Below are 22640 nucleotides of genomic sequence, written 5' to 3'. Positions count from 1 at the left end.
GCCGTGCAGTGCCAATAATCTTCCTGCGGCGGCCTGTGACGAGTCGACATTTCGCCAAGTCCTGGGCAGCTGGGCTCCAAGATCCCAGTCCCACTGCCAGCCTGATTGAACGCGTCCTTCCTGATCATGTCTACGCTGAGTTTATACCACCGACATGGCTAGATATCGTGGGCAAAGTGTCTCGATTGTGGCCAGCGACCAGACAGCAATCAACATGCATCATACTGCTAGTATCCGGGGGATCTTTCTCCACGGCAGAGGTACAGTATCGCGTGCACTCCGTCGAGAGACGATCCATCGCCAAGTATTTGCCCAGTCGGCCAAGCATTGGCACAAGGAGCCCAGCAGCGCAGAGGGCGAGATGGCGGAGGATGATCCCAAGAACAAGACTGTCGTGGCCCTCCTCTGCTGTCCGCTGCTCTCCTTCTTATAACCATGTCCCTATTTCATGCTCGCTGGCTCCCCATGTCCTCTCGTTTTCGTTGTTCGGAAAGTCCTGTTCATTCAGGCCTCATCGCCGACCTCGGACCAGCTTAACCCACCTCTTTGTGTGTGTGGTGATGAGACGACCTGTGCCGGAAGAGCCACCTCGTTTTTGTTTGCTTGATCAGTACCATGGCATCTGAGCCGAAGTGGCCGCCCATGAGACAGTCTGCAACGTACTATGAACAATCAACGAACCCTACCTCTGAGACGACCCAGTACCAACATCCATATCCGCCGTTCTCTTCGTTACTGCCGCCCCCAGTTGCCCATGTCAGCCCACATCCTCGAACGTGTCCTCCACCGCCTCAGCGAGCCGAACCGAATCGAGTGCCCGGTTCCATCTCCAGCGGCGGGTCCGGCTCGTCCGCCAGCTCGGACTGCAAGAACTACCTACAGCCATCATATCAGTACAGTCCTCAGATTGAGGGGGGCTATATGGAAACGACGATAAGCAGGGAGTCGCATCCCGGTTGGCGGACGGAAAATGGCCGTCGTAGGAGCGACATGGCGCGGTCGGAGATGGTGGAAAACAACTCGGCTGTGTTCCATTACATACATGAAGACCATGTAGAAGAGGAACGGGAAGATGACCATGCCTTGTGGATTCTGGTAGGTGGGCGTGTTGTCTGTGCTTGCAGGCAGGTTTCGCAACTTTGTACTGACGATGAGAAACTAGTTTTGGATGTCCTTTCTCGACCCTTTGCACTGTTTCTTCAGCGCGCTGTACACGGTCTTCGCCGTCTTCGCGGTGACTCTACTTCTTCCTCTCCGACTATGTCGCCGAGATTGCTCGCCGAGCACGCCTCTCGTCCGCATGGTTGCTCCAGTATTTCGGAACCATCTCCAGATGATATGCGCCAGGTCGTTGGACGACGTCCATACCTTCGAGTTTAGTCCCTTCTGTTTGGTTTTCATCCATGTGGTATCTCCTCTTCTGAGTATCCCCATTGCGGTCGCGGCGTGGGTGGTTGCAGTGTTTTGGATATTTGCCATCATCATGGGCAATCCCGATGGAACGGAGAGGCGTGATGATGGGAGAGCCACCGTGCTCCTGCTTCGGGATTGGTGGGAGAAGTGCTTGCTGTATGCGATCAGGAAGTAAAGTTGAAAGATATGTATTGGATTCGGTATGCTGTCACGAAGAGAACGATTGATTAGCCCTGTATAATCTGAGCGAAATAAAATGAATGGAACCATCTGTGTTTGATGGTGTCTTTTGGTCCAGGATGCTTGTTCTGACCCTCCCGCCATGTCTGCTCACGCTTTCCTATTTCACCCTTTCCCATTCCCTCCCAAAGGCCTACGACCACTGCAGTAGGATATTCAAATCGATCTGAGGCGCGTATGGAGTCACCGCTGTCTGGTGGTTGGATTGGATCACGGCTTAGTGAGCTGTGACTGGGGGCCTGGCCTGTCCAAGAAGGGAAAATAAAAATGGACCCAACCGCTGCAGTACTAGCTATGTATAAGGCGAGGCAAAGAGTAGATATTGGGATATGAACAGAATATACTAAGTGACGACGACAAAACCATACAAAACCATAGCTGGCCAACCATCCAGGACCATCTTATGCCATGCAGTGCAGCACAACTAACCACCGTATCTACTATACCCATTGATTCCCTCTCTTCTTTTTTTTCCTCTATATATGTAGCAATCTTCTTCAACCAGCCACCTTCATGACCTTTTCTTCATGCGTAATGGCCTTTGGACGGTCCTTTTCGACAGACAAATCGACCGAGGCGCCACTGTTTCTTCTCGACGTGCTTTCGACCAACTTCTTCAGAACTTCAGGAGCATCTTCCCTAGCCATGATGACCTCGACGATATTGAGACCTTTCCCCTTCTTGAGGGCTTCGCTGTCCACAATCCGATCCAATTGACCCCACGACTCGGCCCGGGCCGTGAAGACCGGGTAGTCGGGGTCGTTGAGGTCTGCGCCGAAATAGCTGGGCGCGTCTAGGTATCGCCAGGGCTGGATGTCGTTGTATCCGGCGCGCATGCCGTGGATCCAGCGCTCGATCGTGTACCCGTCGTTGTTGAGGATGAATACTACAACATCCAAACGGTTGCGGATGATATCGGAAAAGACTTGGGCTGTCATTTGGAGGCTGCCGTCGCCTTCGAAGAGGATGGTTCTGCCTGACGTTGTTTCTGTTGCTGCTGCTGCTGCTCTTCCTTTCTTCTCGCTTCTTGGAGGCCATAGCCCTTCCGCTATCATTTCGCGCTGGGCCAATGCCGCGCCCGCACACGCTCCGAGCATGTATCCGATGGACAACCACAGAGACGAGTTGATCAGCTTGGTGTGCGGTGGCAACACGAAATCGCGGCCGCCCACGGACGGCGTGCCCGTCTCGGTCAGCACGATATCGCCAGATCGGAAGAAATTCGACATGCGCTGGTAAAAGGTGGCTTGGTCGATGGTGTCGTCCTCGCCCGTGGGCGGCAGTGCGTCCAGTTGTGCGCGTGGGTCACCTAGATCCGGGTAGGGGTCGTATTTGGGCAGTTTGGTCGGGTCGAGCCGCTGCAAAATCTTGCGCAGGAGTGATTTGACGTGCAGCCCTGTGTGTTTGGAGCCGTCGAACTCGACCGAGTCTCGCTCGAAAGTGATTGCCGTTTTGGGGTCCGGCGTCGTGCTGAAGCCGAATGTGTTGACGTCGCTGGGTAAAGGACCCAAACGGATCACAACGTCGCACCCTCTCGCCCACGGCATGTAGATCTGCTTGCCGGCCATGCCGGCATAGATGCCGTGGAAGTTGGGGTACGTCTCATTGACAATGCCCTTGCCGAACGGCGTGGTCGAGGTCGGAAACCCCGTCACGCGCACCAGCTCGTCGGCCTCGTCGCTGATGCCGTAGCGCGAGGTGAACCCGTCGACAATGATGAATGGTTGTTTGGACCCGTAGATGCGCTCGAGGATCCGGTCGGCTGTCTTTGTTTCGGCTTCCGCGTCGTTGTTGGCCGAGATCACTGAGATATCAATGGGCGTGGACAGGCGCGCGGCCGAAACTCGTGCTTTCACCATGTTGGTCGGCAGCTCGATGTAGACGGGGCGACTTTGCACGACACATTCACGCAGACACCGGTCGATTTCTGCGGGAGCCGTGGCCGGGTCGATCAGGTTCGTTTGTGCCACCGTGATCTTGGCCGACATGTCGGCAAACACCCTGAAGTCGCCGTCCCCCAGCGAGTGGTGCATGCAGAGCCCCTGCTGCTGCGCGTGCGTTGGCGCCGTGCCCACGATATGTATCACCGCCGCTCGCTCCGCGTATGCCCCTGCGATCGCGTTGATCGCACTCAGTTCGCCCACCCCAAACGCCGTCACCAGCGCCGACACCCCCCGAACGCGTGCATACCCGTCCGCCGCATACCCGGCGTTGAGCTCGTTGGCATTGCCCACCCACTCTAATCCGGCTGGTTCGATGTAGTCCAGCGCCGTGAGGTTGTAGTCGCCTGGCACCCCGTGCACCGCCCGCACTCCCAGCTGGTGGATTCGAGTGAATAGATATTCCGTCAAGTCGACGTGGCTGGCGTTGGCGTTGGCCATGATGTGATACTAGCACCTCGTAAAGACAGACGTCCTCGCCCAGTATGTATGTGGATAGTATGCTTGTATCCTTCAACGGTACACTTGCTTTAACTCCCCTCAAGGAGACCTTTTGGATCGGAACGGAGATGGACCGCAGGACACTGCAGTGGTAACCGGAGGTAGACGGATCTCACTACTAGTATGGGTAGAGAAAAAGAAATAGAAGGGCACCTAGTAGGTACCTAAGTTAGTAGCACTTATCTTGCGTCTGACGTATACAATGTAGAGTGATATGGAATGTTCGGATCGCGGCACTGATCCAGGCGCGGGATTACGGTCAGCAACCAGCTCAATGGAACCGTTGCAGTTATATGCCATTAAGGAATTGAATCCGCGATGATAATGTTGCGTGTCAGGAGGGCATCAGAATGATGGCAGGTTGCGGTAAGGTTCAAGTTGTGGTGCAATGTGATGCCAGACGAAGCCGGCAAACCCCGGTTGGTTGCGGTTGGCGGCGGCAAAGCACCAAAAAATGCGGTGCCCGCCGCCGGGTGGTGAGGGAGAGCGGTTACTTGTGTATCCGGCGCTGCCCTTTCGGTGGTCATGGATGTGGATCGACATTAAACATGGAGAAGCAACGTGGAGTGAGACATAAATCCTAACTTGAGCATTGTAGATAAAGAAGCGGAATGATCTATGTCCACGTCCATGTCGACCACGATATTGCCTTCATAAGTACCGTTCTGATACTGCTTTCTACCTACTAACTCCAAAACAAATCTACCCCAAATGTCTCCTGCTTTTGATCTATCGCATCCCGCGCAATTCCGGCAAACTCATGTATGACCAAGCCGACGTAATGGTAGCTAGCACATCGAGATGCTCTTTTGCTTACAAGTTCACTCCTCCCGCTCCCGAGCATCGTCGACGGCTTTCTGCCAGTCTGTCAAACGCATGTATGTTGCCATCATGATGCTCGCAACAGCCAGACCCAAACATGGGCCAATCCACAGCCCCCCTAAGCCCATGTGTGGCGGCCCGAATGTCAAAAGGAACGACAGTGGCAGGGCGAAAAGGTAATAGACCCCGAGATTGACCCAGCCGCCTACCTTCTGTCTTCCCAGGCCACGCAACAGCCCGTTGGAAATGGCCAAAAGGGCGTCGAAGAATTGTGCGGCGGCCGTGATGGGAAGGACCGAAGAGACGACTGCGCGGACAGTCTCGTCGGTGGTGAAAACGGCTGCAATAATATGTCGGCATGAAGTTAGCACGATCACGTCAAATGTGCCAATGCACATGAAGATCAGATAATGTGTCCTCCACGCCGTGCGAGCCGCGTTCAAGGCTCCATACCCGATCAGATTGCCAAATCGGGTCGACGCAGCGATCGAGATCGGGAAGGGAATGTGGTATATGGTGACCACCACGGTCATCAGAACTGACTGAGCCGCTAGGTTGGCTGCGCCCAGATGGCCGGCGGCAATGGTAAGAATGTCAAAGGCCAGCCACTCGGAAAAAGTCATGAGCACTCCAGGAATGGCCAATTTGATCATTGGGCCCCAGTTCTGGAACGCTCGACGAGGCTCTAGCCCGGGCCAACACTGGAGGTTTGACGGCGCAAAATATCGTATGTAGATAGCCAAAACAATGGGTTGGAGGTTGTTGGAGATCACAACGGCCCAGGCAGCGCCTGCAAAGCCCAATTCGAAATGAAAGACAAGGAGCCAGTTCCACAGCACGTTCAAGGGGGCACAGAAGGCGATTACGGCGAGCGACGCAGTAAAGTCACCTTGAGCCTGGCACAACCGCTTTCCGGCTTCAAATATCGCCCAGGCGGGAGCCCCCATCAGATAAATCCTCATGAAAGTGCCGGCCAAGACAGCTTCGTCCTTCTCCGGCACCAGCGCAGATAGAATCCATGGTGAGCACACCCAGACAGCGCCAATTGGAATTGTCACAACACATACCAACATACACATGCGCTGGACGTGTAGCCCCACCAACTGCTTTTTCCCATTGCCGAATGCCTGAGAAGTCAGCGTGTCTAAGCTCGTGGCCAGTCCTTCGTAGACACATAGACCCGTGATGTTGGCCGTCATGGTCGCGAGCGACGCCGCTCCAAGCTCTTTCGTGCCTAAACGACCAGCTACCAGGACAGTGACCAGGCTGAAAGAGTATTGTAGCACATAGGTCAGTATCAGGGGCCCAGAGTATCGAGCTAGAAGACCGGTTTCGGTCTTCCAATTGGTCTCGAGGTCCTCATTCTTGTCAAGAGCTGTATCATCGTCCGTAGCAGTACCATAAAGCCGTTGGTCGACCTGGGCTATGGATTTTCGTATGTCGTCAATCCCATGTTCACTGAGGAGAGCACTGGTCTCGGAAGGGCGACGTCCTGCCATTGCGGTACAACGCGCAATCAAACTTGGTGCTGGTTGGCTGCCACAAGTCTCCGTCTTCAGTCCAGCACAGCTCGATATGAATTCACATCAGACTGAGCATAGTCGGATGCCTCTGTTGGTTGAAGCGGAATTCTAACCGCCAGTCGAAGTCTGGGAGGAGGATAGAGCGTGGTTGTCAATCAGACTTTGAAAGTGGTTCATTTTGGCGGTGTGTCTGGTGGAGGTGGAGATGGGCGAGACCGGGAGGCTGCACGCCGTACAACGTTGTAGATCGTTTGAGCCCGGAGGAGCCATTTGGTCGCGCTTGTCACTGTCTTTAGCGAGCGAATGGCTGGGGCGATGTGATGAGAGCGTGCGCGGTGCTGCAGGTCATTGCGCGTGGGCGAATTGGAGATCGGGCGACGATGGTCTGTACAACATTGCTACCTATGCATACATGTTTATTATTGACTTCGACACTTCATCTCATCTGGTCGAGCTGAAGCGATGCTCGTCCTGAAATCTGAGTGCAACCCCGGATCCCTGCCCGACACCAGGCGAACGCGCTGAGTCGCGTCCGGGCAAATTCCAGGGCGCAGTTTGGCGGGGCACTGACGAATATTATTATCTGCAGTGCTGGATTCCGGGCGCTGTGTCTGCGTCTCCCGCTGCGACCGCGGCCCCCAAACGTCCAAACTGGGTCAGTGGCTGGTTTACAATCTTGAACACCCAAGAAAACACTCCTCCACCTCTACCACTAAATCCTGCTGCATGCGATCGTACTCGCTTCAGGTTCCCTCCAGATCAAATAGACCACAAACTCAGGCGCCCTCTTCCATGTCCTCCCTGCTTCCCTGTCGTCCTCCCGTCCTCGCGCCTCGTTCGACTAGCACTCCCGCTGGCGTCCTCCCGAGAACCACACTGCATCGATCAACAATCAACACACCATCATGACCGCGTCTCTCTCCCCACATAAGCTGGACGCCAGTCGACATGTCTTCCCTCCATCTCCCGACCCGACCTCGGTGAGGCTGCCCGACTCACCTGAGAAGAACACGCTTCCGAGCCAGACCTTTTACGAAAAATCCCGTGGGCTGCGTAGACTGCAATCCCACAATCAACTCTCCTCCGCCGGCAACATGGGCACCCAATCGTCGAACCTGAGACCGCGGGTAGGAGTGTCAACAAAGCCCTCACGAGAACAACTACATCAAGCACCAACCTCATCCCATGCCAATACGAACATGTCCAGCACAAACACTACGGTTGCTTCACGAGCTCGTGCCAATAGTGACGCTCCTCTACCATATGTCCCACGAGGTTCACGCCGGCCACCCCCTTCAACCCCTTCCTCGAATCACATCGCCAGCCACGCTCGGAAATCCAGCCTGGAAATGACATTGCGCGACGGTCCTCCTCCAGGGACCACGCCCTCGTCTGCGCTGTCGTTACTTCGCCATTCGATCTTGACTAGCGGTGTCACGGCGACCAAGGAAGGCATGTCAGATTATCGGATATACTTGTGGCTCACGCTGTTGAATGTGGCTCCTCTACCCACCGATACATACCTCAACCTGATCCACCGCAGTCGGAGTCCTGCCTACGAGAAGATTTCGAATGATGTGTTCCGCACCCTCGCGACCGATACGCTGTTCAAACGGCGCGTCACCGACGCAAGTCTCACTAGACTATTGAATGCCACAGCCTGGCGCATCCACGATGAACAAAATTCCGAACCTCGCTCCGAATTCGCTCAGAGATACCCGCAGGCGACGTACCTCCAAGGCATAAATGTCCTTTCAGCACCATTATTGTATGCCTCTAGGTCGGAAGCTCAGGCCTACGCCCTTCTCACTTGTCTTTTGACTGAGCATATTCCTTCCTACCTTTCTCCCACCATGTCCGGCGTGCATAGAGGACTGGACTTGATTGACCGAATTCTCTCATACATCAACCCGACCCTCTCATCATTCTTGCTCAGTAAATCTCTACCGGCCAAGATCTACGCCTTTCCATCCGTCCTGACGCTTTGTGCATGCACGCCGCCTCTTCCTGAGGTCTTGAAGCTGTGGGATTTCCTCTTCGCCTTTGGAGTACATCTCAACGTCATATGTGTCGTAGCACAACTGTTGTTGCTCAAGGACAAGCTTTTGGAGGAGCCCAGCCCCGCCAAGTTACTGAGGAGTTTCCCTGCCCTCAATGCTGACGAGGTGATCAAGATGACGGTTCTGATCGTGAGAGAACTCCCGGAGGATGTCTACCGGGACGTCGTGGCACATGGCAGGGTGGCCTCTTGAGCATGTCCCACCAACTTGGTTTGCTGAACGAACCGCATCTACTACTTCAAGCCATGCTGCATCGTGACATGGAGGCTCAATGGCTCCTGACACAATGGCCTGGAATAATAACCACATCTGTCCATGCTGAGATTTCGGTTTTTTAATGACATAGCGTCGTCTCTGAGTCCTCAGGCTGAGGTGGATGAGAGCGGTCATGGACGTGTGCGGCTTCGATCTCTTTTGCCGTCCTCTCGGAAGGCGTGTACTTTTTACGGAATTTTACGAGTTTACGACTTCGATGTCTGTACCAACGCCTCGATATGAGATGACCTAGGGAATAAACTGGAGGCCATTTTGCCGAGGATCCGGAGAAGCCAGATTAGTTCGTTAGGATTAAATGCGCCATTTCTGGCATTGATTCCTCGGGAACGCATCTGGCCGACACCTAGGTGGCCGATGCAGCTTTATCTGCAGTGACTGATGTCGTTCAAGTTGTGCCTGGAAGCACCGACCTTCGTCGAGCATTATCAACTTGAAGAGCTCATGGGTTTATACTCCAAGATTGTTTCTCAAAGGGGTAAGGCAATGCACTATGCCCTTCAAGTTTGGTGAGGACCTTTGAGAACGTAGTGTCTATGAGATGGTACAACACAGTACACTGCTCGCGCGCTTCAAAGAGCCTGGCCCAGCAGGAAAAAAAGTAATCTTACGTTTTCGTCTCACATTGAACGCCGGCTGAGGCTCTCGGAACTACATGTAACCATGCTTGTTTATAACCATACTGAAGAGCGATTTCGCGATTTCTATCTTTTTCGATCCAAATCCCCATTGATATCACCATTAATGACTCCCATGCCCGCCGTACTCCTCTGCCTCCTCCGGCCCCAAACCTCATAAGCCCACTCTGAAATCTGAAACATCCAGCCGCCAGCGACCAAGACGCCACTGATGACGTTGACGAGTCTGACGATGAGACCCAGGAAGCTGGAGCGGCGCTCACTGACGATCAACAAGATAGGCTCAATGTCATATTTGAAGAAGACGCCGGGCACGGTGTTCCCGGGCACCTCGCGGCTCTGGGAGGTGGCGGCGTACTGATTCGTGAAGACGGACTTGGAGTCCCTCCCAGCATGTGGGTTGGGGACGTGTCTGACAACGCCGTCCTTGTCGCGGTGGTCGTTGGGCGTGAGATCTAATGTCGGAGGCTGAGGAATGGCGGCGGGATCGAGAGCCCCGGAACTCGTAGACACGCGACGCTTGGTAAAGATGGTAGGCACGATAGATAGGTAATACTGATATCGCATGAAGTGGACATCAGTCGTAACGGCCGAAGTCTTGTCCAGCGGATTCAGCAGACCAGGGTAATGTGGGCCAAAGGACAGTTCGTTGATGTGGTGCGAGAAGTTGAACCGCGAGTGGTCCAGGTGCTGCTGCATGCCGAACTCCATGTATCCGTGGCCCCGGGCCGTGATGTGGAAGTCCCCCTGCACTTTATTGCCCTCGAGCGACCCGTAGATACGACAACTATCGACGGCCATGCCGGCCCGCAGTCGCGGCGACTTGGGGAATTTGCGGCCCTTGTTTTCGCGCATGTGGCCCAGCACATGTCCGACGTGCGAGTCCTCTTCCTCTTGTCGCTGGCGCTGCTCGTCGCCTCCGTGTAGATCCTGATATTGCTTGTTTTTATTCTTCTGTCGGCGCCGCCATCGTTGTCGTGGATCCGTCCAGATCTCAAAATTCGTGTCTTCTTTTGCCAACAGCTCGCCTGCCATGATCCGGTCCATTGCTGCGTCCTGCACATTGACGTGTAGGTCGCGACATGGCATCGCCACCACGATGTCAAGGTTCAGTTGTAATTCGTGGCCCACGCCGCGCTCGACTGAGAAGTGGTGTGTTTCGGTGCCCCGCCACCATGTCCGCAGCTCAGTTACTGTCAGGCACGCGCACAGGATCATGATCGCTACCGTCCATTGTCCGCCGCGAGTCGTTGTCGATGTGTAGCTTGGCTTCGTTTTCGCTGTAATAACACACACCCACATCTGTCAGTCCACTGCAATAAAACACATCGCGCGTAAGGTAGTTCGTAGACAACAAAATGCACGCAAGGCGCAAAAGCCGCGGCCACCCGACTCCGGAGCCATGGACTCGGAGGGCAGTGGCCCATTTGCTGCAGTGTACAATGTAAGGAATAACAAGAATTTAAGCATTCAACTTGAAGCAAAGGGTAGTAGGGTCCCAGATCCTCTGGGTGTACCACTCACGAAATGCGTCAAATGTCTTTAGCCCAGCCAGCCCCGAATCGCCAAAGGCCGACTCGTCTAGTCCATGTTTCTCAAAGGATTCCATCTTGTCCCGTATTCCTCTCTTGATCCGCTACTGGTACAGCGGGCACTGCAGTGCTTGCTTCGACTTGAAGGAGGAGCCCCGCGGAACCGTCCGAGTCGCTACTCTCCAAGGATGAACTTTATGGAAGCCCTCATTTGGGAGCTGTTCGTTTCGAGATCTATCACGTGTAGCGGCCGTCGACGTCGAGCCCGGTTTGTCGGCAGGCCGCGACTTACAGCAAGGGATATCCTAATGGCGCTGTCTGAGCGTCAACTGTTGACTGACTGGGCGGGCTCATGTCACTGCAGCGGATTATTTGGGCCAGATGTTCGTGTTGTTTCATGCAGGGTTCAGCCTCGCCCTGGGTCTGCGGCGTTAAAATACCTCCGACGAGGCTGCGCTGCCGTTACAGTACTCCGAGTAGTACAACAGAACACAAATCAAAACTGAACAAAAGGAAATAAAAAGATTGTTCTGAACTCGACCAGTGGTCGAGTCTGTCATATCATATTCGCATTTCTCATAAAGCCATACGTGGCAACTAAAACCGCTCACCCTGACTGTTGGCCAATCCAGACGCCGTCGCAAAAGCAAAATACACTGCCATCTGGGTATCTCTGTTCAACTTGAACTGTGCCTCTCTGAAAGCCTTGAACGCTGGCTGCTGCCATGTCCAAGGTTATGCGAACTTCAACGGGGCCCGCCCTTTTTCGTGGCTCACGCAGTCGCATGTCATCACAATCCATTGCCACTCCATCATTCTTCGATAGGCTCCAGGGAGAAGTCTGCCCTCCTCTCGGCCCCACATACGGACCATCGCTTCCTCTCCTTGTTGCTCCGCAAGTTGTTTGCTCGACTCTCCATTGAATTCTTCCTACGTGTCTCAATCATGTCGCCCTCTTCGCCTTTCAATTTTGCTTCTTCGTCTTGGAGCAGGGCTGCTTCCTCAGCATCTGGAGTATCCTCAATGGTCTCCAAAGAACTGATAGATGGTGACCGCGACCGAAAAGATGTGGGCGTACTGGGCATACTGGAGGCGGAGCTGTATGAGTACGACGGGTAAGGTTCGTAAGCGTATTTTTGCGAAGTAAAGGATGGCGATGGCGAAACTCTCCCAGACAAGCTCGGACTGACGGCTCTGGCGTGTAATGACGGTGCGCTCGCACTTTGGTGCAGGGGTATACGACGACGAGATCTGGGGAATGTGTTGGAATATGAGGCAACAGGTGAAGGTTGCGGAGCCTCAACATCCCCAGCCAACTCAAGCTCTGCATTCTCCGGTATGTTTGGTTCAATGTTCAGACCACTCCAGGATGACAGGCTGCTGTGATTTGGGTATGTCTCTTCCATAGCCGACCTCAGTGGACTCCTCCTCCTTCCAGAATTCAACGGCGAAGAGGGTCTTCTGCTTGTGGCATAAGGGGTAATGTATCGACCAGAGGAATCTACGCCAGGTGAGGAGTGAGCTCGTTGCATAGGCGGTAGGATGGTGCTTCCTCCTGTCGACAGCGGCCGCACCCTTCCTGAGGGAGATAGTGGCCGGGTCCGAGGTGGTGTAGTGAGGGAGAAATATTCGGCGCGGTCTGCTTGGGATCCGCCCTCGACTCGAGGCGAGGATGCAGGCGACGGCGAGGACGGAAGTTCGGGAGCCTCATATTGGGGCGAGGGCGGCAATTCAACACTCTCTGGAAGTGCGAGAGAGGCCATGGAGGGGAAGGTCGACATGTGGTCGTCCGAAGGAGTCATTTGTTTTGTAGGCGTCTCCGTCCGCGGCGTCATGGTGGTCTGTGTGTTTGTTGACATTGGGTATTGTGTCGCTGAGGTCTTTGATGGAGCGGGAGCGCAAAAGTGAGCATAACGCTCTGGAAAGCTGTCTTTAAGATACAGCCAGTGTAGTGTTGGACGTTGTGCCACAGGACACGATTGTAGCATTCCTGACGAGTTCCGGCCCAGGTGAGGAAGGACCGACGGTCGCCTTCGGAGATAAACAGATGATCTTCGAGGTGACCAGCAACTCCCGAGAAGTGCAAGCCGTTGAGGCTGCCGGTGAGCAGCTGGCTCGGAGGAGGGGAAGGCCGCAGTGGTCACGCAAAGAATAGTGAGAGGGAGGAGAGAAGAAGATCAGGTCCAGATCTTCTGTAGAAGCGTAGGGCGGTACAGTAGTACAATGTAGGTTGTAGAGTCGTGTTAGGCTGGTGTTTGCTAAAGGTCACTAAAAGGTGTCTAGGAGGGAACCGCGCAGTGAAGGTGGAGATTGTATGGAGCAATCACCGGCGCAGGCAGAGTTGCTTTGCAGAGGAAGCGCCGGGTTGGCCGGCGTTCGCGTTCGGAGGATCGATTGGGCCTTAGGCGTGCCGGTAGTGGATGGTTTAGCGGGTGGTAGGGGCGGCGATAAGCTTCACCGCTCGGGAATTGAAGGGTGGCCTAGCACGGTTTAGGGGGCAGATCCTCTAGACGATATGCCTATCGGTGCCTAAAGGTGCCTATAGGCTATGGAGGAGTAAAACATGTGAGAAAGGGTATCAATGCCCCAGCCGCTTTCTGAAGGGTTTCAAGGTCTTGCTCGTTTACTGGTTCAACCAAGAAAGAGGAATATTCGTCCCTGCATATGACGTGCAGCTGAAAAGTCGAAGGAATCGGATTCTTTGAAGTGCAACTTGATGGAGAGTATCAGGGATTCTGGAAGTGAGTTGCATTTTACCCTTACCAAGAACTTTCCCATTCTCTTATACCTGAGTGAGTTCTCCCCGAACATGCGCCATATTACCACTTTTCCTCTACGTACCCGTTTCGAGTGACATCGCGGGTTGAGACTCTGTCTTTCATCATATCTCCGACGACACGGAATGAGACCGGGGATCCACGGCTCGCTTGGGCGAACAGAAAAGTCAGGTTCAGCTTCGGCGTCCCCATTCATGCCTCGTGGTTTTTTGCTCTCGTCCGCCCGTGCACTCAATAGCCTCATCACCTACGGCGAATTTTGCGAGGCACTATGCCACACCGAGATACGTCTGCCGATGTCCCGCACCGGATCTTTCAGCTCTGCCATATCCTTGGGTTTTCCACGTGGTGGTTCCTCCGATCGTTGCCCCCAAGTCCCGGGATCTTGGTTACTTGACGAGGGCGACGGCGAGTCAGGCTCGACGCTCGGACTCGGACCAAGAGAATAGGAGAATGGAAGTTTGACAAATATCTGCTCGGCTCTGGAAGTTGCCGGTTTGCCTCGTCCGAAGACGCTCCTGATATGGGCGTTCGTGCACGAGAAGCTGCTCAATGTCCCGGTTTTTATCCAATAGAGCACGAGTCAGATTGCATCGCGCAAGCGAGTACTATCAGCGTTGACCTCGCCCAAAGATGCCACTCGATGCATCCTGGTCATGGGTGCGGTCTGGACGGAGTTCACTGAAGTCGACGTCGCTGGCCTACAGTATCTCGTTCTACGCTCAACATTGCCGCCGCCATCATGGCATTGGCCGATCGGAGTGACTGCTTCGTTGATGACGGTAACATGCGTGGCTTGAATTCGGCCCTTGACGGCCATCCTGCCGGAGTATGGCGTCTCTGCTTGTCAGGAGTCTGCCCTAAAGTCAGCCTAGGGCTCTTGTTATGACGGAGGCTTTGGAAGAAAAATTGTGGGAGTTTGTTATCGCCACTCCGGTGTCAGGCGGTCCACTTCGCACATGTCTCCTCCGCATTGACCACCAGTTCCATGTTCACTCTTCTGATTATCACGACGGGGTCATGGCACACGACTTGGCCTTTACTTGGCTAAATTCGAGCAATGTCGCAGTTTGATGATGTATGTCAAGGGTTAGAACTTCCTATTCCCAGTCCCACAAGCGAGCTGGTAGCAGAGGTAAGCCCTTACAGTCACATTGACTACCTAACAACAACTCCACTATGTTCCGTTCTTCCAAGATCTGGCTATGTTGCCAAGGAGCCCCTGAGGTAGGGAAAAGGGTGGAACACAGCACCTCGAACGAAAGCGTCATCTGGATATGCTTTGCTTGCGCTCCAGCCGAACGACGATGCGCTCCCCAGTCTGAGTCCTTCAGGCTGGCTTTTTCGCTGTGGTCAGAAGAGCCACCCAATCCCAGGTAATCGCACCCTGACCGTACTTATCCCTCATGTACTTCTCGACAACAGCTCTTGCTCGATCACTATATTTGTCCTTTTGCTCTTTGGTCCAGTATCTTCCTGCAACGAAGCCTAATGTGCCTGTAATGAAGGGGAAGAAGTCATCTACATTCGGGAAAGTGGTCTTGTGTGGCATAGATTCCACCGACACATCCTCGAACCCGGTCCCCTGTACTGTTTCTTTGATCCATTGGTCATCATCCCAGTGGCCGTTAACGGCCATGAGATTGCTCATCTTGTCAGCTGCCGGAAAAGCTGGCAGTTCAGGGTCTTCCGCGAATGCAGCGCTCACGTCTGCGTACCAGCCGAGTTCTTTCCACGACGAGAGCCCTAGGGTACCACCGGGTTGCAGCATACGATGCATCTCGCGCAGCGCAGCTGCCCAGTCTGGTACGATCATTGGACCAAAGTTCATCAGTATGTGCGTGTATTCGGCACTGGGAAGGCCGGTATCCATGGCGTCGGCCCTGACGGCTTTGGTGTTCTTCCAGCCAGCCGTGTTCATGCGGCTGGTGACAAGCTCGACCATTGCTTCGCTGAAGTCGGCGCATGTCAGGTTCAACCCCGGGCTACTCACACCGCGCGTCGCAGTTTGGCTGAGTATCTCCATGAGTTTGGCTGACACGATTCCTGTGCCACAGGCCAGATCTAGCACCTCCAGCTCCTTGTCACCCTCAATATCGGGTGCCAATGTCCGCTCGAGTAGACGCTGCGCGTAGGGGCCTGTGATGGTCTCTGCCGAAGCGTAGGACTTAGCAACCTTCGGGTCCTCCCACATCTGCTTTTCTGGTGAAGTGGAAGTGGCAGCCATTTTGTGGAGGTAGTGTGAGCCGAGGAATGCCTGAGGCTTGAGTATCTGATTGTGTGGTTCGATAGGCTGTCGCACAAGTACACCACTGGGCGAACCGGTTCTTGGAACAAAAGGGACGAACTTCTAGTAGATTGTGCTCAGTGCCGGTTGACAAGCAGCCAGGTTGGATGGACCTATATTTATAATCTCACACAATCCATGAGCACGTTTGGTGGTCAACTTAGGGCCTCCTATTGTCTGTTCGAAAGTCTCCGAAGCGTGCATAGCCGAGTGACTCGAGCGGGCCATGCGTTTGCTGTTTTGTGCTTGTCTTCATGGTTCCTGGACAACACCCACAGAGGCTCGCAGACCATCAGTCCATCCGCTCTCTAAGCCATTGAACTAGGCGGTAGAACCAGAGCGGTCTGAGCTCTTTCCGGTAGTCAACAGGCCGTGAAGTCGAAACTCACTGACAGAGTGTGAAAAGACGGGCTCCACAAGTGACGCTCCCGGGCTGGCTGATGTAAGCCACCAGGCTGGCTAACAGCCAATCGGAGACATTTTGCGATGTCCTCTCAAGATGCTGATTCGACGGTTGCTGTTGGTTGCTGTTTACTTGCGGAGGCCCTCAAGTTCAAAACCTCGCTACGTGTCCCTGCACAACCCATTCACGTTGTACCAATAGCAACGAGATATAGGTGCCTACGTGGAAACTGGACCAAGAGCACTTCAACTGCGCCCATACTAGTACCAGGTACAGTCTTTATTAGCGACTGATACGCGTCAAGAGCATCCCGGTGCATCCATCGTCACAACTGACATCATGCCTCATGCCTATTCCAGTCAGAACCGATGCGCGAACCTCCTCAAAGGCAAACAAAGCCGGAGATGGCTCGTCTCATAAGTCCAATCCTCAGAACGCACCCCCGGTGAAAGGTGGTATCACCGGAGTGCCAAAGCAGCCGTCGCAGCGAGGTGAGAATGTTTCTACAGCAGTTGGCGGCCAGGTTCGCCCGCCGCAGACTGGATTACCGAGGAGTGTCCCTACAGCAAGCCAGTCAACGGCAGGCCACACCAGAAGTCACTCTACGACAAGTACCCTCAGAAATCCTTCCAAAGATGCCACTTCGGAAGCCGCACGGCCGGCAGCCCCGTCAAACAAACTGGACTCAATAGCGGCTCCCAGCTCGCAGCTGCATGGTCGAAGATTGAGCGCGTCCACCAGGCTCAATGGACCCAGTCGCACCTTGGGTTCTTCAATAAAGCCGGACTCCCGGGCTCGGCGTCTTCCTGAAGCAATCCAAAAGCCTGCCCGGCCATTGTCAGGAGGCACCACTCGTACGTTGAACGACAAGCCCAGCCTCAAGAAACCCGAGTTCACCAACTACAACCAGCAGTACAGTCCGAAGAGAACCAAACAGGTCCCACTTCAACCATGTTCGACTATACCACCCGGAAACTCAGGCTCGAGCGGTACCTCTTCCTCGTCTCTCACTTCGGCGCTGGTTTGGCGCTCCCGAGACGAGCTGCTACAGCTGATGTCGGTCCATGAGGAAGCTGACAATATGCTTTCAAGATATGCAAACAGCATCACTTCGCAGCTGGCATCGCGCTCTGACCTGCTGAGAGAGAAACTCTGCACCCTAGAGTCATTAGAAGGAGAGCGGCAAGGCAAAGTCAACTCTCATGCGACAAAAGTCTGGCTTGATGCTGGGCAGGGGCAATCCTCAACAACGTCGAAGGGATCGGACAGGCTACTCGTCCTAGCGCAGACAATCAGACAATTGAAAGAGCTTACCAAACAAGGTGCATTGCTGGACACTCTAATGCAACAGTTCGACAAGTGGCAAGCGGTTGTACTTTCCGAAGACTTCACATCTGCTGGCAGTGGAGTTAGCGATAAGCCACCGGTGAGTCTGGCCGCTGCCCTCGATTCGCAATGGCCATCGTCGATGGAGGGCGTGCAGTTCGAGATACAGGCTTGCGCGCAGGCATTGGCCAATCTCCAAGCCCCATCCGACTCATCCGCTCTCGGGCATTTGATCAAAGCGCATTCCACACTCGCCGACCAGCTACTACAAGAGATCGCCGTATGTCGGGATCTTCAACGCCTCATTGTGCAGCAAGAGCAGAAGAAGATGGATGATGCGGTCGCTCGAGCTGTATCAGCAGCGGGGAACCATGCGCGCGAATGGCCGAAGAATTCCGTCAATAGAAAGGGCATTTGGGATATGCATTAAGGTCAAGTAGGTCATAAGAAGCCCACGGCGCATTCAGGTTACGGGACCCCATGGAGGAAAATGTAAGGAGCAGATGAAGCCATAGATCGGCCATAGGCTTTTACTTAGCTTCGCAAGCTGGTGGGAAAGAACGGAATTTGTGGTACACGAGTCTATTCGACTTCACGATGCAAATAGAACACAAATTGTGTAGAAGTGTACAGCGTCCAAGCTGTAGAAACCAAACTGGGAGGTACTGTACAGCCTTGCGGTGTTTAGCGGCTGCAAGGCTGCGAGGCGAGGCTGGGCGGGCCGCGAGCTGCACTTGCAGTGAACGCGGGGTGGCAAGGCTGCGGGTGAACAACTCAACCACATCAGCGCAGCTGCAGCAGCACCACTTCAAGTTGGCCTGCCTGTGCATCTTGATTGTTGCCTCTCACAGAAGCAGTAGATACGCCTTGGCTGCAGTCTGCAATACAACTCCACTGATCCTGGCGGCATTACTTCGCATAACTTGTTATCCAGTTCTCCAGACAAGACCGCTCGTCTTCGCCACATTCGCTCGGATTCTCCCACCTGTTCCCACATGCCACGAGGTCCTTCATCATCCGCCGGTAACTTTCAGCCGCCTCCGACTTACTCAACCGACTGATTTGCTTCAGCCTCAGTGTGTCTGAAGACCAGGTAGCTCCTGGGCTCATACCGCTACTCAACAACGTTCTGAATGCATTCAACTCTACCCTGCATCGCCGCTGGCTGCATTCATCCCGGCTACTAGTTCACAATGGGCAGCGACAACTTCAACGTCAAGTTATTGAAGCGATCTTTGGGCGAATCTAGAAAGAGTGGTTCCGTGAATACTCTGTATGGTGACAAGACATGGGTGCAAGATCTGGACATTGTCAACGAGCTTGGAGCTCACACCGGTTGTGTCAACGCCCTGAGGTACTGTTTCCGCTTCCCTCCCGCTCCGGCGTAACCGGTGTTTGACTGACTTTGGCAGCTGGTCTTCAGGTGGCAATCTACTCGCTTCGGGTTCGGACGATACCTATCTCAACATTTGGGGTTATAACCCTTCCGGGTTGGCCAAACCATTCACTTTGAATACGTGTGTGAGCACTGGTCATCGTGCCAATATCTTTTCCGTCAAGTTTATGCCTCACTCGGGTGACCGAACCGTCGTAACCTGCGCAGGCGATTCGGAAGTACGCGTCTTCGACCTAGAATACGGTGGTGCCGCCAACAGTGGGTCGACCGATCCCACATTTGCTGCGAGTACAAGAAGTCGGAGGTTTAATAACTTCTTCCGCCACGCCAGGTGGTTGAATGAAGGGAACACAAACGCGCGTGTGTACCGAAGTCATGCAGACAGGGTCAAGCGGATCGTGACGGAGTCGAGCCCCTACCTCTTCTTGACTTGTTCCGAGGACGGAGAGGTCCGTCAATGGGATTTGAGACAGCCATCGTCTGCGTACCCTCCTCCTCCCGGTGGGCGTGGGTATGCCAGATACCGTGCAAATACGGAGAGTGAAGTCGGCGACGTTCCCCCGCCGCTCATTTCCTACAAGAGATACGGGTTGGACTTGAACACCATCTCCTGTGCGCCCAATCAGCCTCAGTATATCGCCCTAGGCGGGGCTCACCTTCATTGCTTTCTGCATGACAGACGGATGCTGGGCCGAGATATGGACGCGGAGAAAGGCCGTCCGGGAGGCCGGGTCCCTGTCGTCGGTACATACGACGATGAGAGCATGGCCGAGGCTACCCGCTGTGTGCGACGGTTTGCACCCAACAACAAGCGTAAAATGGGCTCGACTGACCATGGGCATATCACTGCTTGCAAGATCAGCGACGCTAATCCGAATGAGATGATCGCTTCTTGGTCCGGCGATCACATCTACAGTTTTGATATAGTCAAGTCTCCTGATGCCAGGGATGCGGACGCCAAAGCTGACGAGGCATTTCAAGCTGCTCGTCTTAGAAATCGATCAGACCGGAAGAGGAAGAGAGGAAAGGCCAACGCTTCATCAAGCAGCTTGGCTGACTCGGCCAATCCTAGTAGACGTCTACGGCGTGTCTCCGATAGCCAGGCTGAAGAAGGAAACACCGCTCTGCTGGCGCGGTATGAGGATGGGGAGTCTGAGCTGATACCTATTCGTGCCAATCCAACCAATATAGCCGCGGAACATCACTCTCCTCGGGATTTTTTGCTCACAGAGGCACAGCGATCGAGTGAGCGTGTGGCTCGAGCATTGGTCCAAATGCGAAAGACATTATTCGACTTTTCATCCAGATTAAATGCAGATACCGCGTTATTGATGGAGACTTCCGAGGAGCTCACGCCTCACACGGCAGTCTTCACTTCTGTCCTAGGGCAGTGTGCATCCTTGCTGCCCCAGATGGAAGAGATTATGCGGACTTGGTCCTATCCAGTCAACCCGAGTGAAGAAGATGTTCGACTACAGAACACACTGAGGAGGAATCGTCAAGCCAGCTGGCGGTTTGTCCAAGCAGCCGGCTGTCTAGCCCGATGTTTGGGCGGTCGGTTGCAAACTCTCAGTTCTGCTCCGGACGGGCGCTTGAATTCTTTCACCCAGATCAGGCCCGCTGCTCATGAAGGCAAACATATCACTCGGGAGTCAAGATTTTGTTACGACTTCCTGAAAGCCATCCTTCTGTGGTTAGATGGGGGCCAAGAGGCGGTCTTGCAAGGTTTCAAAAGACCAGCTAATGTAAGTAGCGATAGTCCTCGATTCCCTCTGGACGAAGACGACACAGTTCACACTTTTGTCGACAAGCTGCGGTCGTACCTCCTGGATCTCGCGGATGACAGTGTCCCTGTTGTCGACCTGGACACGAATCGCTTCGAGGTCAATGAGAGACGGATGGTGTTTGACAGCCAGACATCGGCGGTGCAAGCGTTTCTGACGGCTGTTGTGAGCGTCAGGTTGGCGGAGAGACATGGCATGGCAGAAACAGTGACAGAGCCTTCCGGCGCTTGCAGAACTATCCGAGTCATGGACAAGGGAGCTGCAGCGCGGTTTTGGGGAGTCAAGGTGGGCCGAAGTCTCCTCATGCGTGCCGGTGAAGGGGTAACATATGATTTCGTCAATCGTGCCTTTGGCGGCTTGAGACTTCAGATTTCGCCCGACACAGAGGGCACTGAACGCTCCCAAGAGGACATTGATCCAGATGAGGAAGAACGCATTGTGGAAGCCATTGACATTGTGAGGACCGCGGACTCGCCGGAAGCTTCTCAGGGTGTCGCTGGGTCCGAAATGGAGATGAGAAGGCCCCCAGCAGCACATGTAGAGGACGCCAACGAAGACGAGGATGAGGGCGACGAGGACAACAACGAGAACGAGGAGTCTGAGTCTGAGCGCTCCGGCTCTGACGGTGAGGAAGAAAATGACGACGATGAGGGAGCGCCTGAAAGGATATTGTTTCGGCGCCGGCTAGGGTTCGCCCGGCCCCATGAACGGGCCCTGGTCAACCTGCATGTGCCGTACTCATCGCACACCAGAGTGTACCAGGGACATTGCAACACGCGTACGGTCAAGGACGTCAACTATTACGGCCTGAACGACGAGTACGTGGTCAGTGGCTCGGACGATGGACATTTCTTCATCTGGGACCGGAAAACCAGCAAAATCCTCAATATTTTGGAGGGCGATGGCGAGGTGGTCAATGTGGTCCAGGGACATCCATATGAACCCATGATCGCTTGCAGTGGCATCGACAGCACGATCAAGATCTTTGGCCCTGGCGGTGACAGCCGAGAACGCGAGATGGCGGAACGGGGAATCGATGTGGCCAACCCAGGCGGAGGGATGCACAGTTCTTTACGTTTCGGGGCGCGAAGAAGCAGCCGACGAATGCGCGGGGAAGATGATGAAGACGAGGACGATGAGAGTGATGAAGAGGCACAGTCCGAGGATGCAACTTCGGCCCGGCGGCTTCGTAGTCGACGAGCAATGCATCGCAGTTACGAAATCATCAGTCGCAACGACGTGGAACGGAGGCGGGGTGCATCAGACACATATGTCACGGTAGGTACCATGGAAGAGATACTGGTCAGGGCATGGCTGATGTCCACCTTGGACATGCTTTGACTTTGGTCTGACTATGATGCTGACATGTCTGGCGTCATTGCAGGAGGGCATGTTGGCTCGACTGGCCATGGCTTTACAACGGGGCCAGATTGAAGCGATCGGAGAGCAAGGGTTCGGAGCTGGCGGCGCAACCATTGTGGTGGATGAGAATTGCCAGGTATGAAACAATTCAAGGCCCGAGAGGACATGCAGTGCCTCGACTATGTTATACATGATGCTGACATCAAGTCCCAGGTCATGTAATGTGGACCGCCACCCCGGCCCGAGGCTGTAAGCGACGCTTCAACTCAGGACTACGGTAAATATGGTGGATGATTGCACCATACTAGTACAGTTCTGCCGTGTGGAATGACCGTACTGAGTTCTGCGAGTCCACGGTTGCTC

General features: G+C 54.3%; 9 protein-coding genes across 9 annotated transcripts; 4 read left to right on the top strand and 5 right to left on the bottom strand.

Moving 5' to 3' along the window:
- Nucleotides 1–125: 125 nt before the first annotated feature.
- Nucleotides 126–1713, top strand: HMPREF1120_01609 (uncharacterized protein). The gene is made up of 2 exons (XM_009155628.1): nt 126–1095; nt 1163–1713. The coding sequence occupies exons 1-2, from the start codon at nt 616–618 to the stop codon at nt 1586–1588; spliced, it is 906 nt and encodes a 301-aa protein (XP_009153876.1). The 5' UTR covers nt 126–615; the 3' UTR covers nt 1589–1713.
- Nucleotides 1714–2150: 437 nt separating this feature from the next.
- On the bottom strand, nt 2151–4034 carry HMPREF1120_01608 (pyruvate decarboxylase; the record flags this gene model as incomplete). The annotated part of the gene is made up of 1 exon (XM_009155627.1): nt 2151–4034. One exon carries the CDS (start codon nt 4032–4034, stop codon nt 2151–2153), a length of 1884 nt encoding a protein of 627 aa, XP_009153875.1.
- An 881-nt stretch (nt 4035–4915) lies between these two features.
- On the bottom strand, nt 4916–6415 carry HMPREF1120_01607 (MATE family multidrug resistance protein; the record flags this gene model as incomplete). Its single annotated transcript, XM_009155626.1, has 1 exon — nt 4916–6415. One exon carries the CDS (start codon nt 6413–6415, stop codon nt 4916–4918), a length of 1500 nt encoding a protein of 499 aa, XP_009153874.1.
- A 329-nt stretch (nt 6416–6744) lies between these two features.
- On the top strand, nt 6745–9668 carry HMPREF1120_01606 (cell cycle arrest protein BUB2). The gene has a single exon (XM_009155625.1). The coding sequence runs from the start codon at nt 7345–7347 to the stop codon at nt 8689–8691; it is 1347 nt and encodes a 448-aa protein (XP_009153873.1). The 5' UTR covers nt 6745–7344; the 3' UTR covers nt 8692–9668.
- Nucleotides 9477–10457, bottom strand: HMPREF1120_01605 (uncharacterized protein; the record flags this gene model as incomplete). Its single annotated transcript, XM_009155624.1, has 1 exon — nt 9477–10457. One exon carries the CDS (start codon nt 10455–10457, stop codon nt 9477–9479), a length of 981 nt encoding a protein of 326 aa, XP_009153872.1.
- Nucleotides 10458–11754: 1297 nt separating this feature from the next.
- HMPREF1120_01604 (uncharacterized protein) lies at nt 11755–12777 on the bottom strand (the record flags this gene model as incomplete). The annotated part of the gene is made up of 1 exon (XM_009155623.1): nt 11755–12777. The coding sequence occupies one exon, from the start codon at nt 12775–12777 to the stop codon at nt 11755–11757; it is 1023 nt and encodes a 340-aa protein (XP_009153871.1).
- Nucleotides 12778–15049: 2272 nt separating this feature from the next.
- Nucleotides 15050–15946, bottom strand: HMPREF1120_01603 (uncharacterized protein; the record flags this gene model as incomplete). The annotated part of the gene is made up of 1 exon (XM_009155622.1): nt 15050–15946. One exon carries the CDS (start codon nt 15944–15946, stop codon nt 15050–15052), a length of 897 nt encoding a protein of 298 aa, XP_009153870.1.
- An 809-nt stretch (nt 15947–16755) lies between these two features.
- On the top strand, nt 16756–18165 carry HMPREF1120_01602 (uncharacterized protein; the record flags this gene model as incomplete). Its single annotated transcript, XM_009155621.1, has 1 exon — nt 16756–18165. One exon carries the CDS (start codon nt 16756–16758, stop codon nt 18163–18165), a length of 1410 nt encoding a protein of 469 aa, XP_009153869.1.
- A 763-nt stretch (nt 18166–18928) lies between these two features.
- Nucleotides 18929–22499, top strand: HMPREF1120_01601 (uncharacterized protein; the record flags this gene model as incomplete). The annotated part of the gene is made up of 4 exons (XM_009155620.1): nt 18929–19089; nt 19148–22193; nt 22300–22413; nt 22491–22499. 4 exons carry the CDS (start codon nt 18929–18931, stop codon nt 22497–22499), a joined length of 3330 nt encoding a protein of 1109 aa, XP_009153868.1.
- Between the last annotated feature and the right edge of the window lie 141 nt (nt 22500–22640).

The sequence above is a fragment of the Exophiala dermatitidis genome (assembly GCF_000230625.1).
Source record: "Exophiala dermatitidis NIH/UT8656 unplaced genomic scaffold supercont1.2, whole genome shotgun sequence".
NCBI classification, from domain to species: domain Eukaryota; kingdom Fungi; phylum Ascomycota; class Eurotiomycetes; order Chaetothyriales; family Herpotrichiellaceae; genus Exophiala; species Exophiala dermatitidis.
This window is presented reverse-complemented; position numbering and strand designations above follow the sequence as displayed.